At 32.8% G+C, this 20,014-nt stretch overlaps 2 protein-coding genes across 9 annotated transcripts in view; both read left to right on the top strand.

Moving 5' to 3' along the window:
• Positions 1 to 760: 760 nt before the first annotated feature.
• LOC128183837 (anoctamin-4-like) overlaps positions 761 to 20,014 on the top strand; it is a 61,683-nt gene continuing 42,429 nt past the window's right edge. For 5 of the 7 annotated variants that reach the window (XM_052853005.1, XM_052853001.1, XM_052853002.1 and 2 more), the window contains exon 1: positions 18,257 to 18,563. In XM_052853005.1, the coding sequence (XP_052708965.1) occupies positions 18,515 to 18,563 (49 nt within the window). In that variant the 5' untranslated portion in view covers positions 18,257 to 18,514. Of the gene's footprint in view, positions 786 to 18,255; positions 18,564 to 20,014 lie in introns of those variants that run through there. The other 2 variants (XM_052853007.1, XM_052852998.1) reach the window with 2 other exon arrangements.
• Positions 11,074 to 14,929, top strand: LOC128183839 (uncharacterized). 2 transcript variants are annotated; one of them, XM_052853011.1, is made up of 2 exons: positions 11,074 to 11,178; positions 11,763 to 14,928. In XM_052853011.1, exon 2 carries the CDS (start codon positions 11,764 to 11,766, stop codon positions 13,777 to 13,779), a length of 2,016 nt encoding a protein of 671 aa, XP_052708971.1. In that variant the 5' UTR covers positions 11,074 to 11,178; position 11,763; the 3' UTR covers positions 13,780 to 14,928. The 2 variants fall into 2 exon arrangements, with proteins under 2 accessions (XP_052708971.1, XP_052708970.1); XM_052853010.1 differs by lacking the exon at positions 11,074 to 11,178 and adding an exon at positions 11,301 to 11,668 and having other exon boundaries at positions 11,763 to 14,929.

Raw genomic sequence — 20,014 nt, 5'->3', positions numbered from 1 at the left:
CGACTGCTCTGTTCTTGCTTGCCAGATTATGGGAGAGTTAGAATTTGCTAGAGACTCTCGCTGACATTTCATGGTTAAATTAAAATTGCTGATCTTGGACAGGGACAGTCCAGAAATCTGATGAGACTGCAATCAATAACAAAATCCAGTGCTCTTTTGACTAAAGTAGCGATAAACACTCTCCTTTATGGCATTGTGTGGGGAAAGAATGACATTTCATATCAAGTGTCTGCATTGTGAATATGAATTTTCAAATAGGCATATGCACATTAGGATACCCAGATGGATTTTTGCATTAGTGCACAATTAGAATGATATGCTTATGAAATGTTATCATTGCATTTTGTTTATTTTAGATGTACATGCATATAGCATAGGAGTTCAAAAAGTTTGCGTATAACCCAATAAAATAGAATAAATGCGGCCATTCAATTTTAAATAGGTTATGAATTTTTTAAATTGAAAAATAAAAGTTTACAACATGTCTGAAAGTATTTTTGATAATCCAGTTTTGTATAGAGCTACAGTGCACTTAAGAATTCCTGTTCTCAAAAATGAATATGCATATAAACATTCATGCATATATACAAACATGTTGTTTGTTCCTAGCTTATGATCAAATTTAAAACATGTCGATAATGATGAATTATGTTTTTGTTGTTGTTGTTGATGATGATGATGATGATGATGATGATGATGATGATGATTTGGTGTAGGGGACCCGGCTCTGATCAACGTGACCCAGATAAATGATAACTACCCAGGGTATCCCCAGGATCAACCTGGTATGTATTAACCAGCGACATATATAAATTACAAAGTCTCAAAGTATAAATGTGTATGCGGGACATTGTTCTGGCTCTTTGTGATGTCTGTAATATCATCATACTAATTACATGTACGTGTGTAATAGTGTGATATTTGATACCCTTTTATCTAGAGCTTTGTGGTTCGTATGGGTGTGGAGGTACATGTAACAAACATTGCAGAATGGGTACTTTCTGTTGCAAGAGTGAATTTTGTGTGCAGTTCTTGATATCTTCATTATCAGAATGAATCAGCAATCAAAGAAATAAAAGCATTTCAATGTGAATATTTACGTTTCTCTTTGAATCTGTTCAAATTTATTCATATCGTATAGAGCGAGCAAAATTTAGGGTAAAGTGAAAAATAAAACTTCATATAATGATTTAAACACAATTCATTAATTGACAAATCTGTCACCATGCATCCAACGCTGATAAAAATTACAGTCGAACAAAAGAAGTTTTAAACAGTAGAAAGAATGGTTATTTTCAAAATAACAGTATGCAAAAATTGTATACTGGTATTTAGAGCTGCAGCAGTATTGGGTATGTCAGTTGCATTATAAACACAATCAGATTACTAAAGGAAAAGACAAGAAAACGCTCGGAGGGGGTAAATACATGTATAATTATATGTATCAGCCTAAACAAGAAAAGAAAGCTAATTATTGTTTTGTTTATGAATATCATTGCTATAAAATAATGTGTTGAATGTGATAAAGAAAGAGGAAATAATAAGACTTTATAAAAGATCTTGATATTTATTTTTAGTATTTCAAATTAAATAAAAAGAAACCTCTAAAAACTCATAGTGATGCTACATGTAGGTGATAATAGTGATCTAAAATATCTTCTGTTCTGTTTTTATCTAGTTAAAAAACCTAACAGATAGTTCATGACTCAAATTGTATTTTGCAGATTAGAATTTTTTAATGCAGTGGCAAGACATCGATTAAGATCGTAACAGTTATGCACAGTTATGTGATGCCATATTGAAAAACAGACAAATGGAAAGATGTCCATTTTTTTCGATTATTTACTTGAAATGTTTAGACTCAAAGGAGCAGGCTGATACTTGGATCTGATAACCTTGACATATTCATTGTACAAGTTAATTTGACATTTGGTTATGTTCGTTATGTTGATTTTTTATCAAAATCATTGTTGTTCAAAAACATTGTTTTTCACTCCAAAAAATGTACAGAATTAATGTGTGATGATGAAGAAGGTTTTATATCCCAAATACAAGTGCTAAGTCCATGCCATTTTAAGAATGATTATTATAGAATTATTTATTATGCTTGTACATGTATGTAAGAATATGCAACATTTTTTTGTTGATTTCAGCAAAATTTGGGTTTGTCAATGTAAAAAAACACTAAAGACTGATAAAACTTAGAGATGTAAAAATCTGTTCTTTGCTCTGATATGTGTTTCATAACGTGTATTACGGTATTTTGTAATGAGTACATGTAACATTTAGAAATTGATTGTTACGAGGGATTGTACATGTAGATAGAATTGATTAGGTGTGAGAGACTTAATTAGTGTTAAAATAACTTTTAAAAGTATTATTTATACCATATGCAACTTTAACCAAATTGTTAGTAAAGGCTTTAATGATTTGTGCATTACTTGATCATTTCAACACATGATTTATATAAAACATAATACCATAGAAATGTGATTAAGAAAGGTAAACAAGAGACACGTGATACACAGAAACTGTCTTTAAGATAACATTTTAGTTTATGTTGAACCATTTTGTTTTGTTTATTTTTTGCAAATACTTTTCACATTGTCAATGTATTATAATAAGGTCACAAATTCACAACAACATTATTCAAAATTTTTTATTAAGTGAAGTTTTTTTTTTAAATGCAGAAATGTTTCCTCATTGCTTTGTATCAAATCTCGAAAGGCGACTTCATAATCTCAAATATCCTGAAAATGAGGAAGACATGATTTTTTGCGTGCAAAGATTTATTCATTTTTGTATTCCTGTGGTATATACTGAGTATACACAAGCAATCAATTCCCAGATTAAAGTGCTAGATGCATTAACTGTAGATTTTAGTATTTTAAAATGGTTGTATATTTTATGTGGATTCTGTCCTAGACTAGATCGATTTACAAACCATTCATGTGTTCACTGGTGAAAGAAGGTGAAATCTCAGATCAAGAATTCTCAGTGCATCCCAAAATCAACATTTCATCAGCTGGTTCCTCTGATTTCATTTTAACACCCCCACCCCCACCCACCCCCAACTTTTTGTTATAATCATGAAATTATTTCCATAATGCAATGTTTACTTTTCATGTAATACCAAAGCAGATTTGTCATACAACTTCATATTGTTTTTCTCCATCCAACACATTTTATCAGAGCTAACCTGAAAAATTTACAGCTTTTTTAAGCTCCTTAATTTTGTTGTAGATTTTATTTGTGGTTAGTAATATGACATGAGATTTTGGGGTTTTTTCTTTACATGTTGTTCAGTTTTTTAAAATCATCAAATCTTCATCACTTAAAAACTTTTTATGTTTTGTTATTGTTCATAAAAAAAACCCCTGTTTTTATACTATTTTTTTATACCAATTGTCAAAAACCCTGAATATTTTGGTTGTATTTTTCTCTCCATCTTTTATTATATACATCAGTCACCACCATTTTGATGAGTTGTTTTACACAGAATGCTGGGTATGTTACTTACAAACTGAAACTGTACAATCAGATACGATCACCCAATATGCAAAAAAAAGTCATGTTTCTATGGAAACAGAATAGATGATGCCACAGTATTATTTACAGTCTGATCAACAGAATTTGGGTTTACCCCAAAAATGCAATTTTAATTTTCCAAACAATGATATTGTTGGTCAAACAAGTACTTGTATATGTACGGTGTACAAGGAATTAAGTGTAAAGTTGTGTTTTACATTTATTACTGGTGTATTGTGAAAAGATTTGCCATGCAAATGCTTTTTGAAACTAACCATTTACATATTTTATTCCTGATTTTGCAAATGCTGTGTAAAAGCTTTATGGCTTTGGAGATTGCAATTATATACCGGTATAAAGGTGGGTTGAGTAAGGCAGTTTAATCTAATATTTTGTAAAATGTAAATTTGCTGTTGAAAAACAGATAGAGTTAATTTTTAATAAGGAAATAGTGTAAAGTGTAAATTTTGAAGGCAGAAACAGTGTAAACTTGTTTCAAACACATGGTACCCGTTATGTAAACTTCATTTGTTTGGAAAGAAAAAAAAATCATCCTCAGCAAGATTTTACACGTACCAAAATTTTAATGAATTAAGAAATCTGCGTTGAATTTGTAAAGTTACTCTAAAGTGTCACTAAAACCTTTCTTTAGATTGAAATTAGTGAAAACTGTTTTGCTGCACTATAAATGCATTGATGAATAGTATTTTTGTTCAATCGAAATTATATTCTTTTCATCAGAAATAATTCATGTTTATTAAGGTTTTCCGCTGGGAGCGGAAAACCTTACTATTATTCTGAAAAAATTTCAAATTTCTTATTTTTTTTTTCTTCTAGACGCTAACTTTAATCCTTAATATCTCGCTCGTTTGTTCATCGATTGTTTTGAAATTTTCAGGACTGATAACATGCCGCGTGATGTTGTCGCTGCATATTTTAGTTGGAGAAAAATCCCTATCTGGTTTTGAGTTATTCCCCTTTTAGTAAAATTTAACGACTTCTTTTGTCCAGGGGGGTTTAGCTTCAACGATGACTGGCAGAGTCTCAAAGATGGGCTGGTTTGGAAGCAAATACATTGAATTTGTGCGAGATATATTTTATTTATTATTTAAATGCAAATAAAAGGGGTGGTAAAGATGTTGAAACAAAGGTGTTAGTTTTCTACCTGATAAAAAATTGTTATAACATGTATTTTAAAAGTTCTTGGTCTTACCCAGACCTTTCATTCGGTATACCGAAAAAGGGGCTGGCCCCTATAATTAGGGAGTTAGAGGCGTCCAAAGTTTCTTGTCAATAACTTAAAAAGGAATAAAAATGTCTAATGCATTATTGAAGCAAAGTTGTAAAGAAATTAATTTTGAATCCTTCCATGGTATTCAATTTAATTTTTTCGTAATTTATAGTCAGTATTTGCAGAAACAATTGTTGTCAGTTCGGTCCATTTTTGTGGGGGTGCGCACGTTTATGAGGTTATGAAAGGGCTTCTTGTAATGCACTAACTAATACATGTAGCGCGCAAAAATAATTCCACATAAAATTCCCAAATGTTTTTATTCATATGTACATTTTCATTTCATAAAGATGAACCTCTTTGACATTATTGTTGTTGTTTGTTTCATTACTGTGCCCCTGTCTATATTTAGATGCATTGCGAGGCTCAGGTAACCGATCGATAGGCGAGTCGCTAGCTGTATTCATGCCGTCGCTTAGACGACAGACTGGTGCATGTGCTTGTAGAGCTGGACGTACACGTTTAACGCCCCACTGTGTTACTGTTACAGAGAAATTTTGAATTGTTTCAGTGTTCAGATGTGTTAATAAAATGGTTCCAATGCATGGTAATTAAACTCAGCTTTTCTACAATACGTTTACACGGCCGTCTTATAAAGCACAATGTGTATTACTGGCATGACAAATGTACGCTAGCAATTTAAACGAACGCGGGATTGCTCCCGATAAAAGCCAAAAAAAAATACTGATCTGCGATGGATATAATATAATTATCATCGTGGAGATGATTTTAAAAAGTGAACTTAATATTCGTATACGATAATATTTGAATCCAAGGCCGCTAGTTTTAAGTTACGGTTATTAGGGATATTAATTATGACTTGCCCCGCGTTTCACGTTTTTTACTTGCAAAACATCTACAAACGAAAATACCAAACAACCTTCAGCAGCAACTTATAAATTATTTATTCCATACACAATTCTAAAGAGGTAATTAAATAAATTTTATAAATGCTTTATACTTGTACTCGCTATATCTTCCATGGAAAAAAGTGGCATGGAAAAAATGTTGTTCAATGTTCATCAAATACGCTGTAGCCTTAGCAATCGAAAAGAATAATCAAACTGTAAATTGATAGATTGACATATCATCAAACATTCAGACCCGCAATGTGTTTTTGTTACAAGTTCTATAAAATGTAGACTCAATGACTGAATTCTTTACCGTTTTCCGTCTGGGTTATTTTGAATCACGTGTGTACGTTATGTGTAGCCATATAGATAAACTCTTTTAGTGTTTAATTTTTAAAAGAAATTGTGTACATGCAGAGCAATGCAATGCTAGGACAATTAAATTCCAACAATGTATATGGTGAGGCCGGTCGGACTGATACTGGTTCTGCTTGTTCTAGAAATGGCGAATGTAAGACGAAGTATTGGGGTGTTATATTTTAAACAAATATAAGTATTGCTTTCTTAAAAGCTTTCATTACTCAACAAAGTATTTTATTGGAAGCATTCTTAGTTACCTTAGCTGAATATATGTACCGCTCGGTCTGTATCCCGGAAAAATTGACTACCATCCAAAATTTTTCATACAAGGTCTACAGACTTGCAGCTAACATTACCTTTAAAAATACATTTTAGAATTTGCCGCTGTTTATAAATTCATTAAAAAGACGCGCAGAATCAAGTGGTAATATGTCGTTTGATTTGGGATTTATGACGTCTATTTATATTGTTTTCATTAAAATTATTTTATTATTCGAAGCTTGTGGGTGGAATGAAATCAGTTTCGCATGTTATATTACATAAACATGCCCTCTCCCCACTTTTTCTCGCAGCAACTTTTTTTTTTAAATTTACATAAAAAATTGAATTATCATGGAGTTGCCCCCCCCCTCCCCCGTTTTTGGTAGCATATAAAAAAAATGGTATAAAAATCATGAAATTATGAGTGAAATTTTGAAAAATTTGGAAAATTCAAAATTCTTCTTTTTCTTTTTTTGCTTGTCAAGATTTGTTGGATGAGTTTGCCCCCCCCCTTTCAAAAACGATGCTACGTGCCTGGAAATTACTCATTTCTTTATTCCCCTCTTTAATAAACAAAACAAACCAACAGACATAACCGATCCAGATAAATATGATTACATGTATCAAAAATAAACATAAAAAACAAACTAAACATTCATCCTTCACCCACAATATTGCCTTTTCGATATTTGTCATCGTTGTAGACCCGTGTAACAATCTGTTAAGTAGGTGCTTGCACGACAAAGAACCCCTTGCTGATCTACATATTCATTAACGCATACAAAGAAAAAATATATTTTGATTTATTTTTGAATTTCTTTTGATGTAAAAAACAGGAGAAGAAATTGATTCTCAGTCTCTCTTTATGCCTGTTTGTTAGCGGTTAATCCAAGTTCATTTTGAATATCCTTTTGTAATTTAAAAAATGCGATGTAAATTTTTTTTTCATGCAATATTTCGGATAAAGCAATGAAGAGTTGTTTCTTGAAATTTTATTAGACCATAAAATTGTAAAATGCTAACATTGAAAATTGTGCCCGATTTCGTTCTTTTTTTTAAGGTAAAACTTTATTGATTTAAAAAATGATTCTTTGAGACAAACAAATTGACATAATCAATAAGAGTTTGACAATCTCTAACTGCAGGTCTGTAGCTTTTAGTCTGAAAAAGAATCGGATGGACGACCTAGGACACAGATCGTCCATCCGAATTTCTTGAAAATTGCCATTTCTTTCGTACGCGGACGCAATACTCACCGAGACTAAATGGTTCGTATCTTAAGTTTTAAGTTTTAACTGCTTTGAAAGGTAATATTAGCTTTCCGATAATTATGAACATGAATAATTAAATAAAAATGGTTAAAATTACAGTAAAATTACCGACATCGGTCTTCTCCATGCGCGGATCTAGAAGTGGAAGGGTTCCAGAACCCCCTCCCCCCCCTCCCAGCGAAATTTCTTTCAATTACGTGTACCTTATAAACCTACCAAATATGCATCGGACATCCCTTGGCAAACTCAAATAACCGTCTGACTTTTCAACCCCCACCCCGGAAAAAATTTTGGTCCGCGCATGTTCTCCCTCCTCGAAATACAAAATTATTCTTCAAAACCCCCTGTAAAATTTCCAGGATCTCCGCATATATACTAAGAGATTCATTGGCGCTTGCGTTCGATAAAAATGCGTGTAAAACGTTTGCCAATGGTCTTTTTACCTTCGTACCGGACAATACCACAGTCCCACTCTGTGAATAAAATGCGGCAAATCAAACTAGAGACAACGTGTTAAGATCTGTATTTGCTTATAAACATGTAGTATCATCGTGCAAAATGCACTGTTCAATTATATTTTTTTTTGGACTTGTAAAATTCAACATCTGTTTCATAATTTTTTTCTCTCAGTTTATTTCTTACAAAGTTACTATTTATTTAGTGATTGACACTTTTTCAGACTTTATATGTGATTTCAAAGAGACAAAGTGTCATGTCTCAAGGACTGTTAATATTGTGCAATTATCAGATTTTCATTTCTTGGACATCAAAGACTCATTGAGTTTATTTAATTATTTTATTTATCTGTGAACCTTTCACTCAGCTTACTTATATCATTACCTGTCAACTTATACTCATTGTTAAGATTCTTATAAATAATTATGTACAATTGTCAATGCGCAGTCTGGAATACGGCGGCCAGCCCCGGCCACGTCCGACTCTCCCAGAGTCTTGAGTCCGGAGGCCACTACTGGCCATATCCGACTTGTTTGTAACATGTCTGTCTGTTAAATTGTTATAATGTTGCCATCGTTGAGTCTCGTCCAATTTATGTGGAATCCTGCATCAATTGCCTGTTTATTTCTCTGGAACTGTATACTGGTGGACCTTTGGGAATACGGCAAACCTACCCTTCGTTTTAGCTTACAGCCCACAGCGCGCCACAACCTTATACCTAATACACTTTACGCCAACATTCCCTCACCCGGTTCGTACTGCACACGACCGATGCAGATCCAGACGAATTCTCTAGCACCGAATATAATAATTTGTTTCTAAGTGTTTATACATCTAATATTGTACTACGGTTAGCTATCAATTTTTTGTAATACGTCACAAGTATGACGCAGCTACGACGGAAAACTTAATCGTTGCTTGCAACGAGCTCGTCTCTAGTTTTATATATTTCCCTTTTTCTCTCTATTTTCTGCCTTTACTTTTGCTATACACTGAAATTCAGTATTATGTTAACTGTAAAACCTTTATATTAACAATTTTGTCATTTTTAAAATATGTTTACAAGTGCTCATTTTGTTTTATTTTAATTTCTTTTTATTTTAGTTTGACAAATACATTGTACACACTGTTGATTCTGTTGTGATTTTGTTCATCCATTCAGTCCACTACATATGCTGGTACATGTATGTGTATGTTTTCTGTACGTTTGTATGTTTGATTTTGTATCTGTGTACGATACAGTACATGTGTTGATGAAATAATTAACAATTAAAGATTAAAGAAATGCAATGTCTTGTGTGTTTGTCATGCGTTATATTGAGTCAGTTCAAAGTGTTACTGATTCTGAGACACCTCTTGGGAATTGTATAATAAAGTCAACCTTCGTTATCTCGATCTAGATGGGCCTGTTTAAAAACTTCTAGATAACAGGTTATTCGAGAAATCGATGGTAAAATACTTAAAAATATAAGTGGTTTGGACTTTCGAGATATCAAATTTCAACTGTACAAGTACACATAATTCTACTAGGGATAAATTGAAATAGCATTTAGGTTAATGACAATTCCATTTCATTTTCTAACTTTAACTACATGTATGTTGCTACTTTGTGGTCATTTTGTTTTGGAAAATATAATAATCTCAGTTTAAAAGCTAAAACTTGTAATATATAACGAACCAAGATCTATGACAAGATTTTTAAAAGGGGAATAACTCAATTTTTTTTAAAATCAAAACATTTGAGTTTTTCAGTGATTAAATTTTGTCTTTTTAAGTGAGCTCTTATGGTCTTTTGTTCTGATAGTTGCTCTCTTTTAATAGTAAATTTTCTTTTGATATTTCCACTCTGTATAAAAACATGCCACCTATCAAATTCAGTAACTAATATGGTAACCAAAACATAGGGGTATTAATATATTTTATTCTTAACATGATGACTTTATGCCTGATGTCAGTGCACACAAAGATATACTAGTGCATGTGAATGAAATGTCCACTGAGAGTGGCTATTGTATACCCAGCTCTTGCTCTTTCTGTCCGATGATCGCTCTCTTTCATAGTGAATTCTCTGATTTTTTGCGCTCTGTGTAAAACACGTCTGATTGCCACCGATCAAATTCAGTAACTAACGCGGTAACCAAAACGTGACGGTGTATATACCCTACGTTATAACGTAACCCCTAACAACGGAACTGCATTGATACTGCAATATGGGCGATGTATCAACTAAATTAAATACTTACCTTTTTATAGCAGAATTAAATTATTATTCCGTGCAAAATCACCATATCAGTAATTATTTCATAAACATGCTTTTAAAAATATTCATTACACAAATATGGTCATCACATTAGTTTTGGCGGTATATTTCACTAAAGTGCGGCTATCTTTAAACAAGATAATTTTTACACAAAGCATCAAATCGAACGCTAATTTAAAAGGAAAAAATTCAAACGATTTCAAAACCCCTGATTTGTTCTGATTTGTTCATTGAAAAGTTATAGATTTGACATTATTTCAAAAGAGATTCCTAAACGTCATATTTATGTATGTTGCACTTACAATTCTGCTTTAAATGACATTTTGTTTATCGAATAGATGAGATTAAACAAACATTCAAACATATAAGTATCTTGAGATGATCAGACTTTAAATCTTTATGTTTCGATCAAAATTCTGAACATTTTGTGTGAAATAATCAAATGAATGATGTGGAATACGTGTATATTTTTGCTGCAATGATCGTTATCTCCATACCCGCATGAATCACCAAAAATTTATTTTATTGTATAAATATCTAGCTACGTGTACTGAATATATATATAAAAGGATGGGAGGATTGCCCATTCTGTTTAGTTTATATATATTCACAGGCACCTGGCGTTATACATTTTTGTCATCATGAAAATACATTTAAATACCCTATACCTAAAAATATTGTATTTGGAATTTTTTAATATAAATATCTTGACAAAATCAAATTTATAACGTCAGGTGCCTAATAATATGTTGGATATTTCGGATATATATATACCGGCAGTAACATGTAGTCTGAGTCAGACTGTTTTTCCCAACTTTCGATATTTCATGTAATATTTTTTTATATAAAATAGATAGTAGACAGAAAATAGGCAGAGTGGCAGATAGATTCAACCTTAAGGTAAACGCATTTTCAAAGTTTCTTCTTAACGAATGCTTTAGATGTTTTAACGGAGGTTATAGAAATTTTGAATCTTTACTTTCACATTTGAATTGTAGAAACAACAAATACTTTTTAAGACTTTCAATAGACATAAAATTTTAAACATCATATTTACATTTTTCCCCCTTAGTAATGTTGCATGAGCGACAGAGATATTTTTGGTAACCTCCGTTACGATTTTGTAAGTCCCTACATCCGATTTGATAAAAAAAAAAAAAGATCGATGGGTCAAAAGAAAAGGAATATTATATATAACATATGTATATGAATGACAATATTTAATGAATCTACGGCGTCCAGCGACCACGGATGGCTGTCAGGCATTTTGATGTTTGTTTGTTTTTTAATGTAAGTAGTTAAGTTCATACATGTATGTATCGGGTTTTTCCAAGGCTAAAAATAAAACACTAAAATCCCTAGCAATGGACTCTTCTATGGCAAAACAAAAGTAAGAAAAAACTTTGTTAAACAGAACACTTAATATATAGAAAACTGTATTTAGTCACAATTAGAGCAGGCAGCATTCATTTTTATTTCCGTAGGATGGCTGTTCGGAGCATATCTGAGTCAGTGTATATAGGAATGTGTCTCAAAATGGGAACCCCACAACAGGTGGCTTCAAGGAGAGATATAGTGGACATAAAGGAGATGTTGGAAAACAACGAGATGATGAAAAATCCGTCCAGAGTGATGCTGAGTGGGAGTCACAGAGAAGGATTTAGATTGCATGGGTCAGACCAAGACACGATGTATTGGCGAAATGACCACCGAGTGATCTGGGACTTCTCTCAGGTACAGTTTTACAACACACAAGAAGACGCTGTTATTCTCTGTGACAGTTCTGAGAGTCCACCAGGATTTACTTTACTATGGTTACCAATGGAAAGAGCGATCAGTGAAGTGTTATCTGCTTGTGTAAGGATGCATGGAGGGTTCTATATATCAAGTTTAAAGTATAGAGAGGTCATGAAATCTCTTATCGGACTTAGTTCTAAAACAATCCATGGACCATGTAGTAGTGGATTATATGATGGTGTGATAGAATACGATGAAGCCCATTGCTTTGTTAGTGATTTCTGGCCTCCTTCTGCCTACTCGTGGATAGACAGATGTCAATTATGGCCCCCATCTCATGTTGTCAATGACATCGTCAGAAATGGATGTCACTTCGTAGCAATTGGACACAAACTAGGATACCATCTAGACAACGAATGGAGAGTTTCATTTTCTCAGGCGGAATACAAACTTGTGTATTCGATGAATCCCACACAATTCTTAACGTATGGATTGTTGAAATTGTTCCTAAAGGAAATAATTAACAAAGGTTTGAGAGATGAGGATAAACTACTCTGCTCGTACCATATGAAAACGGCTGTTTTCTGGGCGATTCAACAAAATACACAACCTCACTGGCGTCCACAAAATATCCTGGGCGGTTTCTGGGTCTGCTTTAAACTTCTTCTTAAATGGGTGTACGAGGGAGTGTGTCCGAACTTTTTTATCCCAGAAAACAACATGTTTCTGAGCAATATCTATGGTGATGCACAGAAGACATTATTCACGCGACTATATAGATTGTATAAGACGGGCATAACATTACTGCTACACAGTCCCTCCATCAGTTCCTACATCACTAATGTTCTGTGTAATCCACGACTTGCAATTTGTACTGATGAACTCATTCTAATATCTGAAGTTGAAGTTGATAAAGATATTTTCGAAGAGATAGAGGCAAATCATTCAATATGCACATTGGACCTACATTTCTGTGAAAGATATCTACATACGGTAGAACAGTTGTTAAGTTTACCACTGACACAGTATCACATTGTCATGTTACAAAAACTTACAGCCGCCATATTTCAGAATACCGCATTTATGTTACACAACATGTACAGTTACACAGGTTCCAACAAACAGTTGTATATTCTAGACAAGCTATCCTGTCATATGCTGAAATTAACAGCTAAGTTTGGGTGTGTGTCTGACGTCTTATATATTGCAATGTATTATTACAAGACATTCAGATATAGGGAAGCATTATCTGTTATAGATTTAACAAAAGTTAAGTTAGCACGGCCATACCTGATGTATGCGGGTCATGTAGACAGAGAGAGATATACTGAGACTGTAGGAGGACAGTCCTTGTCTACAAAGATGAGACAGGCTGTGGCACATAATATATATCTTTACAATGACATCTTTTATATCAATGAATTAATGCCAGAACAACAGTCTAGTGAGCAAAACAATGAGCCTCTCTTGTGTATTCCACCCCTTGTACTGTTGTATATGCTAGAGTTTTTGTGCTCTAGACATGTCGATACATTAAGAGCACAGAGAGCTTTAGATGATCTACAGGTCCTAGTCCACCATGATCAGGGACAGTTAATACCTGTATTTTTCAGACACATCCCCTGGGAGATCCTGGGGATTTGTCAACAGATATCAGGGAACCTCCATGCTGCCCTATACTCATACCAACAGTCACTCAGACAATATCCATTCAGTAAAATACAAACTGCTACCAGACAGAGAATTCAGAATCTCCATTTATGAAATTACTGACAAGCATGTATGAAAGTATTGCCTATCACATACACACTGACATTGACAATAGTGTTTGTTCTGTCTGATGTGTAGGGGAGGGGCTGCCCTTTTGATGTGTATAACCATGAAGATGTGTGTATATTACATTAAAACTTTATACTAAGTATCCCAATTTTTAAATAAAAATTCATTATTACAATATGTACATGTCATGATTATTTTCAAATTTCAAATTAAACACAATTAATCAAATGAATGTCTCAATTTCAAGTACAGTAAGCTGCCTACTTTATTTCTCTATAAGTTTACAAGTATTGGTCAGGTGCGTCTATCAGCCTTGAATGTATGTCTCTTCCCAGTTTGTTCTTAATATTCTCTTTTTTGTTATACATGCATATATTCAAGACAATAAGTTGAGCATCTTTTTTAAAACAAAGTGATGCACTATCAAATGCAATTTTTTAATCAATTCTTAAAGTGTACCATAAAATGATCAACTATCAACTGCAATTTGATGATAAATATATGCCGTGAGCCAAAAAAATAATGATTAATTAAGAACATGAAATATATTCCAAAGTTTTCATAAGTTATGAGTTATGAAAAATGTACAAAATTTAAAAAAAAGTTTACGTTTTTATCTCACTTTTAATGCTTCTCTTTACTGGATTGGATTTTTGATGCGTTTTGCATTTATACCAATATATTTGCATATCAATTGTTCTTGCCCACTGTAAGCCCGTATGGAGGAGCTGCACTTATTTAAGTAATATTTGCATATGCATTGTTCTTTCCCACTGTAAGTCCATACGGAGGAACTGCGATTATTTTTCTATAATCGCAATTGCTCCGTGTGTATACTATGACGTCATAAAGGTGTGACGTCGTATACTTTTCAATGACGTTTTAGATTTAAACCACTATACGATACATGATGAGTTTTTCTCTAACTCCATAAAATTGATGTATTTTTAATATTAAAACCTGTCTTATATTAATATTTTACAAGAATTACTGTTATAACATATCATTGATTCTGTTAACAAATCTATGTGAATTAAAAAGATACATTACAGTCTGAATGATTAATTTTGATGCAATAGCTAAAAGTCAGATCTAGGCTAATGCAGGGTATTTGCGAGTGGTAAAATGCAAATATAAGTAATAAACAACGATTATTTAGTGTACATGGCGTTATGAATAGCAACTGCTCTGCTGGCATATTTTCCATAATGCGCTAGCGCACATCATGGAATATGCCAGCAGAGCAATTGCTATTCATAACGCCATGTTCACTAAATAACGTTGTTTATTTCTTAAATATTTGCATATGCAGTGTTCTTTCCCACTGTAAGTCCATAGGGAGGAACTGCAATTATTTTTCTATAATCACAATTGCTCTGTCTTTATATTATGACGTCATAAAAGTGTGACGTCATATACTTAAACCACTATACGATACATCATGTGTTTTTTCCAACTCCATAAAATTGATGTTTTTTTTAAATATTTTAAAAAACATGTCTTATGATAACATTTTAAAGGAATTACTGTTATAACATATCATTGATTCCGTTAACAAATATATGTGAATTAAAAAGATACATTACAGTCTGAATGTTTATTTGTGATGCAAATTGCTAAATGTCAAGGTCTAGACTAATACAGGGTGGTGGTAAAATGCAAATATAAGTAATAAACAACGATTATATAGTGAACATGGCGTTATGAATAGCAATTGCTCTGTTGGCATATTTTCCATGATGCGCTAGCGCGCATCATGGAATATGCCAACAGAGCAATTGCTATTCATAACACCATGTTCACTAAATAACGTTGTTTATTTCTTAAATAGTTTACGCTTGTCCCACCGTGTGTGTATTTAAAATTAATTGATCATTTCAACTTTATTATCTGATTTTTCTTAAGTCACTGTAAGTTTTGATCAATCGATAAACGCGGGGGAGTGTAGATTTCAGTCTAGCTGTTTCCATTTAAACAATAAAGTGTTTCTTTTGTGATATATTCGAGATGAAGGTAGCGACATTGCAGAAAAAAATCATAAGCCGCGTTAACATCTTTCTTTTAAGTAATTAATAAATTAATTATGAAAAGTTAGTAAAATTCACTAAATTACTGTTTATGTACAAAAGTACATTAGCCAAAAGAAACAGCCAAATCGTTTCCTGTGAGATCTGACATCGCCATGATCATTTCGTGCAGTCCGTGATTTTTCCTAGGTCGCTTAAGGCTTCAACCAATCGATAAACAGGAGATGTCAATTTCAGTCCTGTCAGTTTCTTGACAGTTTCAGCCGCTGTAGATTTCGACCAATCAATAAAAGGGCCGTGTAGATTTCAGTCTGATATAGTGCTATGAATTAACTATAAGTTTCCGTATAAGACATTGAGGAAATAATACTTGGTAAATGTAATTATAGAGCTATGGATGAACTGTAAGTTTCAGTGAGAAATAGTGGGAATCATACTCGGTAGATATAAATATATTCGGATGCCGATTAGATCGCGGACTGAACGAAAAAATCACGATGATGTCGGACAACTTCCCATTGGGGACGGTTTGGTTGTTTCTTTTAGCTAACGTACTTATGTACATTGACATTAGTTAAGTTGATTTAATTTAATTCATACAATCAATTTATTAATTTGTTGTTTCTTTGATGATCACTGCAGAAAAAAATTACATAACCCGCTCATGAGGGTTATGCATTTTTTTCTGCGATGTTGCCAACTTCATATCCCGCATAAATCACCAAAGAAAGCATTTTATCATTTAAATATTTACATTCAGTATTTTCTACTCTATTTCTAAAGAAAACCTATCGTGATTTATAACTCTGTAGAAACTGGCAGGACTGAAATCTACATGATTCAGATATAACAAGTTTATAAATCGGTCAACACATTCAGCAACCTAAGAAAAATCACAGACTGCATGCATGAAATAATCATGATGACGTCAAACTCAAATTCCCATTAAAGAAGACTTGACTACTTCTTTAATCTAACGAGTTGAACATTAACTTTAATAAAGTTACTTTTACTTATGAATTTGAAATAAAAGAAAGATGGAAATAACGCGGGTTATGCATTTTTCTACAAAGGTGGCTATACTTTCATAATTACCTGCATGAATCATCAATGAAGCATTTTATTGTTTTAAATAAACGCATTCTAAACTGCTGTTAGATGCATCGTTTATAGCTCTGTAAATGACTACTTTGATATTAGTGGCTAAAGTATTTAACCTTTACGTACATCACTCATTGATGCACATGTACCTTCTTTAAGAGCACGAACTCAACAGACTTGGATGGATTGACATTGGACTTGCAACTTGACTGTAGTGCTTTACCATGGTAACTTTAACATAAATGGGAAATTGACCATTTCTTACTATGTGTGACATTTTAATCGAATATGATAATAATTTACGTACTTATTATGGATAATTAATTCAATAATCTATGATTAATACAAATTTAAACGGCAAAATTCTTTCTACAGTACTTTTGTGCGGACATGCGAACAAGGTATGTTATTTATTCTGCAACTATGCAGGATTGCTATAGTTACCTGGCTTCATTCCCCGAATATGTATTTCGGCTGTTCATATACAAATTGCAAGAGACAGGACGCACAAACAACTTATTTTACACAAAAAAATCAATAAATAAAATAAATCAAATACATGTAATTGATCGAATGTTTACAAGATTTCCACATAACATTCACAAAAGGTCAAAGGGACATAAATCTGGTTCAAACATAGATAGGATGTACATTAATTTTAATCGTTTAGCTTAACACGAAATTAAATACAATTCTCTCCCTTCCAGATATAATCACATTAGCGCAAAAAAAAAAAAAAAAAAAAATGAAAATGCAGCAAGCGTGATTTTAAAACAAAAAGTTAAAAATAAATAAATGAAATTAACTTAAAAATTAATATATTATCCCGATTTCTTCCCATTAAACTGACAATATTTAGAGACAATTCAGAGACGCTCTAGATCTATATCAGTGATGCAGGTTTTTGACTACAGCCACCAATTATTGCCTCAAATTCCATGTTTAAGCTATCGTAAAAAAAAAAGTTCGTTGCTTACATGTAAAGGCCTATATGTATATATAGTAAATGGTGAAAGTAAAGTTACCCAGCGAGACGTCAAAGATTTCTTTTTGCATGGTAACTTTTATTTACACCAGCATAGAATACCAGATTCAGTTTCCTGAAAAGTATGTATACACCCCCCCCCCCCCCCCCAAAAAAAAAAAATCCCACAAAACAAAAGACAAAAACAAACTTTCACTTCCACCAACAATAATACCTGAATACATTAATACCAATTTAACATACAAAGCAATATATTTTAAACAACAAATATATACACTGTATATCTAATTCATGTATATTGAAGAATGGAAGTTAGGAAATATTCGTACCTGCCTTACCCGAATAAATTCATGTACGAGTTAACCAAACCTGTGCAAAAAATCGATAATTTTTTTTTTCGCCAAATACAAACAGGTTTTATGCCTGTAATTATTGGCATGGAAAAAGACGTTAGCTTTGACTCTATGCGTCTCGGATCTTTACGATGTTGAAATAGAGTACATACTTATAGCTGGGGGAATTCGTATTTTCATTTTGGGTGTGGTGCAGTGACTTATTTTTTTGGAAGCCAAATTTTGAGTGAAAAGTTTTGTCATATTCTTGCACTATGGCGAGAGTACCTATTGGGTTTGAATTACAAGAAGAAGGTCATAAAGGTAAACAAACATAATATTTGTGTTAGTAGGACTGTAATGTCTGTTAGTAATGTTATTGCGAAATCTTTTTTTTTTGTTAGAACTGTTGAACAGTAACTCATAAAGCTGCAGATCATAGGCTCAAATCTAGTGAACACATGAAGCCATTCATGAATTCAGATATTTTTGATATTTCAAAGAATTGTTATATATATATATCCTCCTCATCATGTAAATACTCTTGTTATTCATCATGAACAATGACCTTGTTTCAGCAATGGGCTGAAGCGATGGAACTGATATAGCCTCTATCTGTACAGTCATGTATATTATAAACCATGTTAACCATAAAGTAAAGCTACATGTACTATAGACAGAGTGTTTGGTGCTCATTGTTTAGTAATAACAACAGCTGAACAATTATATTACAAAATGTAGTTAAAACTCAATCAATGAAATAAATGTAGACAAGGAATTTTAAACTTTGGTGTGTTAAGTTTAGATTATAATCTAAGCTAGCTAGCCAATCTATATTTTATAATTGTTGATAACATGTACTGTAAATTAACACAATGTTTACATGAAATGAAGACACAGTACAATTGACACACAAAAGAATGTATACATGTACATGTCGAATGTATATGTCACTGCAACCATATAATCATTATGTGTGTCTGGATTTTTCCCGACTGCCTAAGGGTCAGAACATTGTCAATACACTGGACAATGATTGCAATATTATTCAGACTGTGTGTATTAGATTTTAAGAGGTTCTCTTTGTTGACCGTGAATTGACGGTGAATTCACACCTTGAAAACTGACCAGCCATTCTTGTGTAAATATTTACATCCTGTGAACTGGCCAGTGCTAACATTATTTTATAATCAACATTTAAAGGAATATTGAGTTGATGATAAATAGACTGGTTTTTTGCCACTCTTTGCATTTGTTTCTTAATATTTCATGGTTATATATAGTTATAGAATGGTTTACCAGTACTTATTTGAGAGAAAACAGGCAAAATGGCAGATAAATCTCTGACCCCTTATTCTTAGCCTCCAGCAATGTTTAATGGTATGATACAAAGATTGTTAAATAGTATAGTGTAGTTTCCACTCTTCCCCTCCCCCCTCACCTTACATTTATATCTACCTTTGAGACCTCCGTTCATGCCAGTAATAGATAATTTATAAGTAAATAAGTTCTTAATAATCATTTGAAATAATTAATCTTGCAAGCAGATCCAATAACATGGCAGTCATTTTCGAAGCCATTAGAACAGAAGCAAAATCAAGAGGTTCAAGACCAGAAACGATTATATAAAGATATCTGCTTGCATGGGGCCATGGAAATTGAAAAATAAAATTACGAAATAATTTTGATTGCTCTAGGCCAATATGTGACCTGTTTGTTTACATTGACTGGAAGGGCCACTCATTGAGTACAAAAAGAGTTTTGATAATGAGAGA

The sequence above is a fragment of the Crassostrea angulata genome, chromosome 5 (genome assembly GCF_025612915.1).
Source record: "Crassostrea angulata isolate pt1a10 chromosome 5, ASM2561291v2, whole genome shotgun sequence".
NCBI lineage: Eukaryota > Metazoa > Mollusca > Bivalvia > Ostreida > Ostreidae > Magallana > Magallana angulata.
Note: the sequence above shows the minus strand (reverse complement) of the source record. Positions and strands in the feature narration are given on the sequence as shown.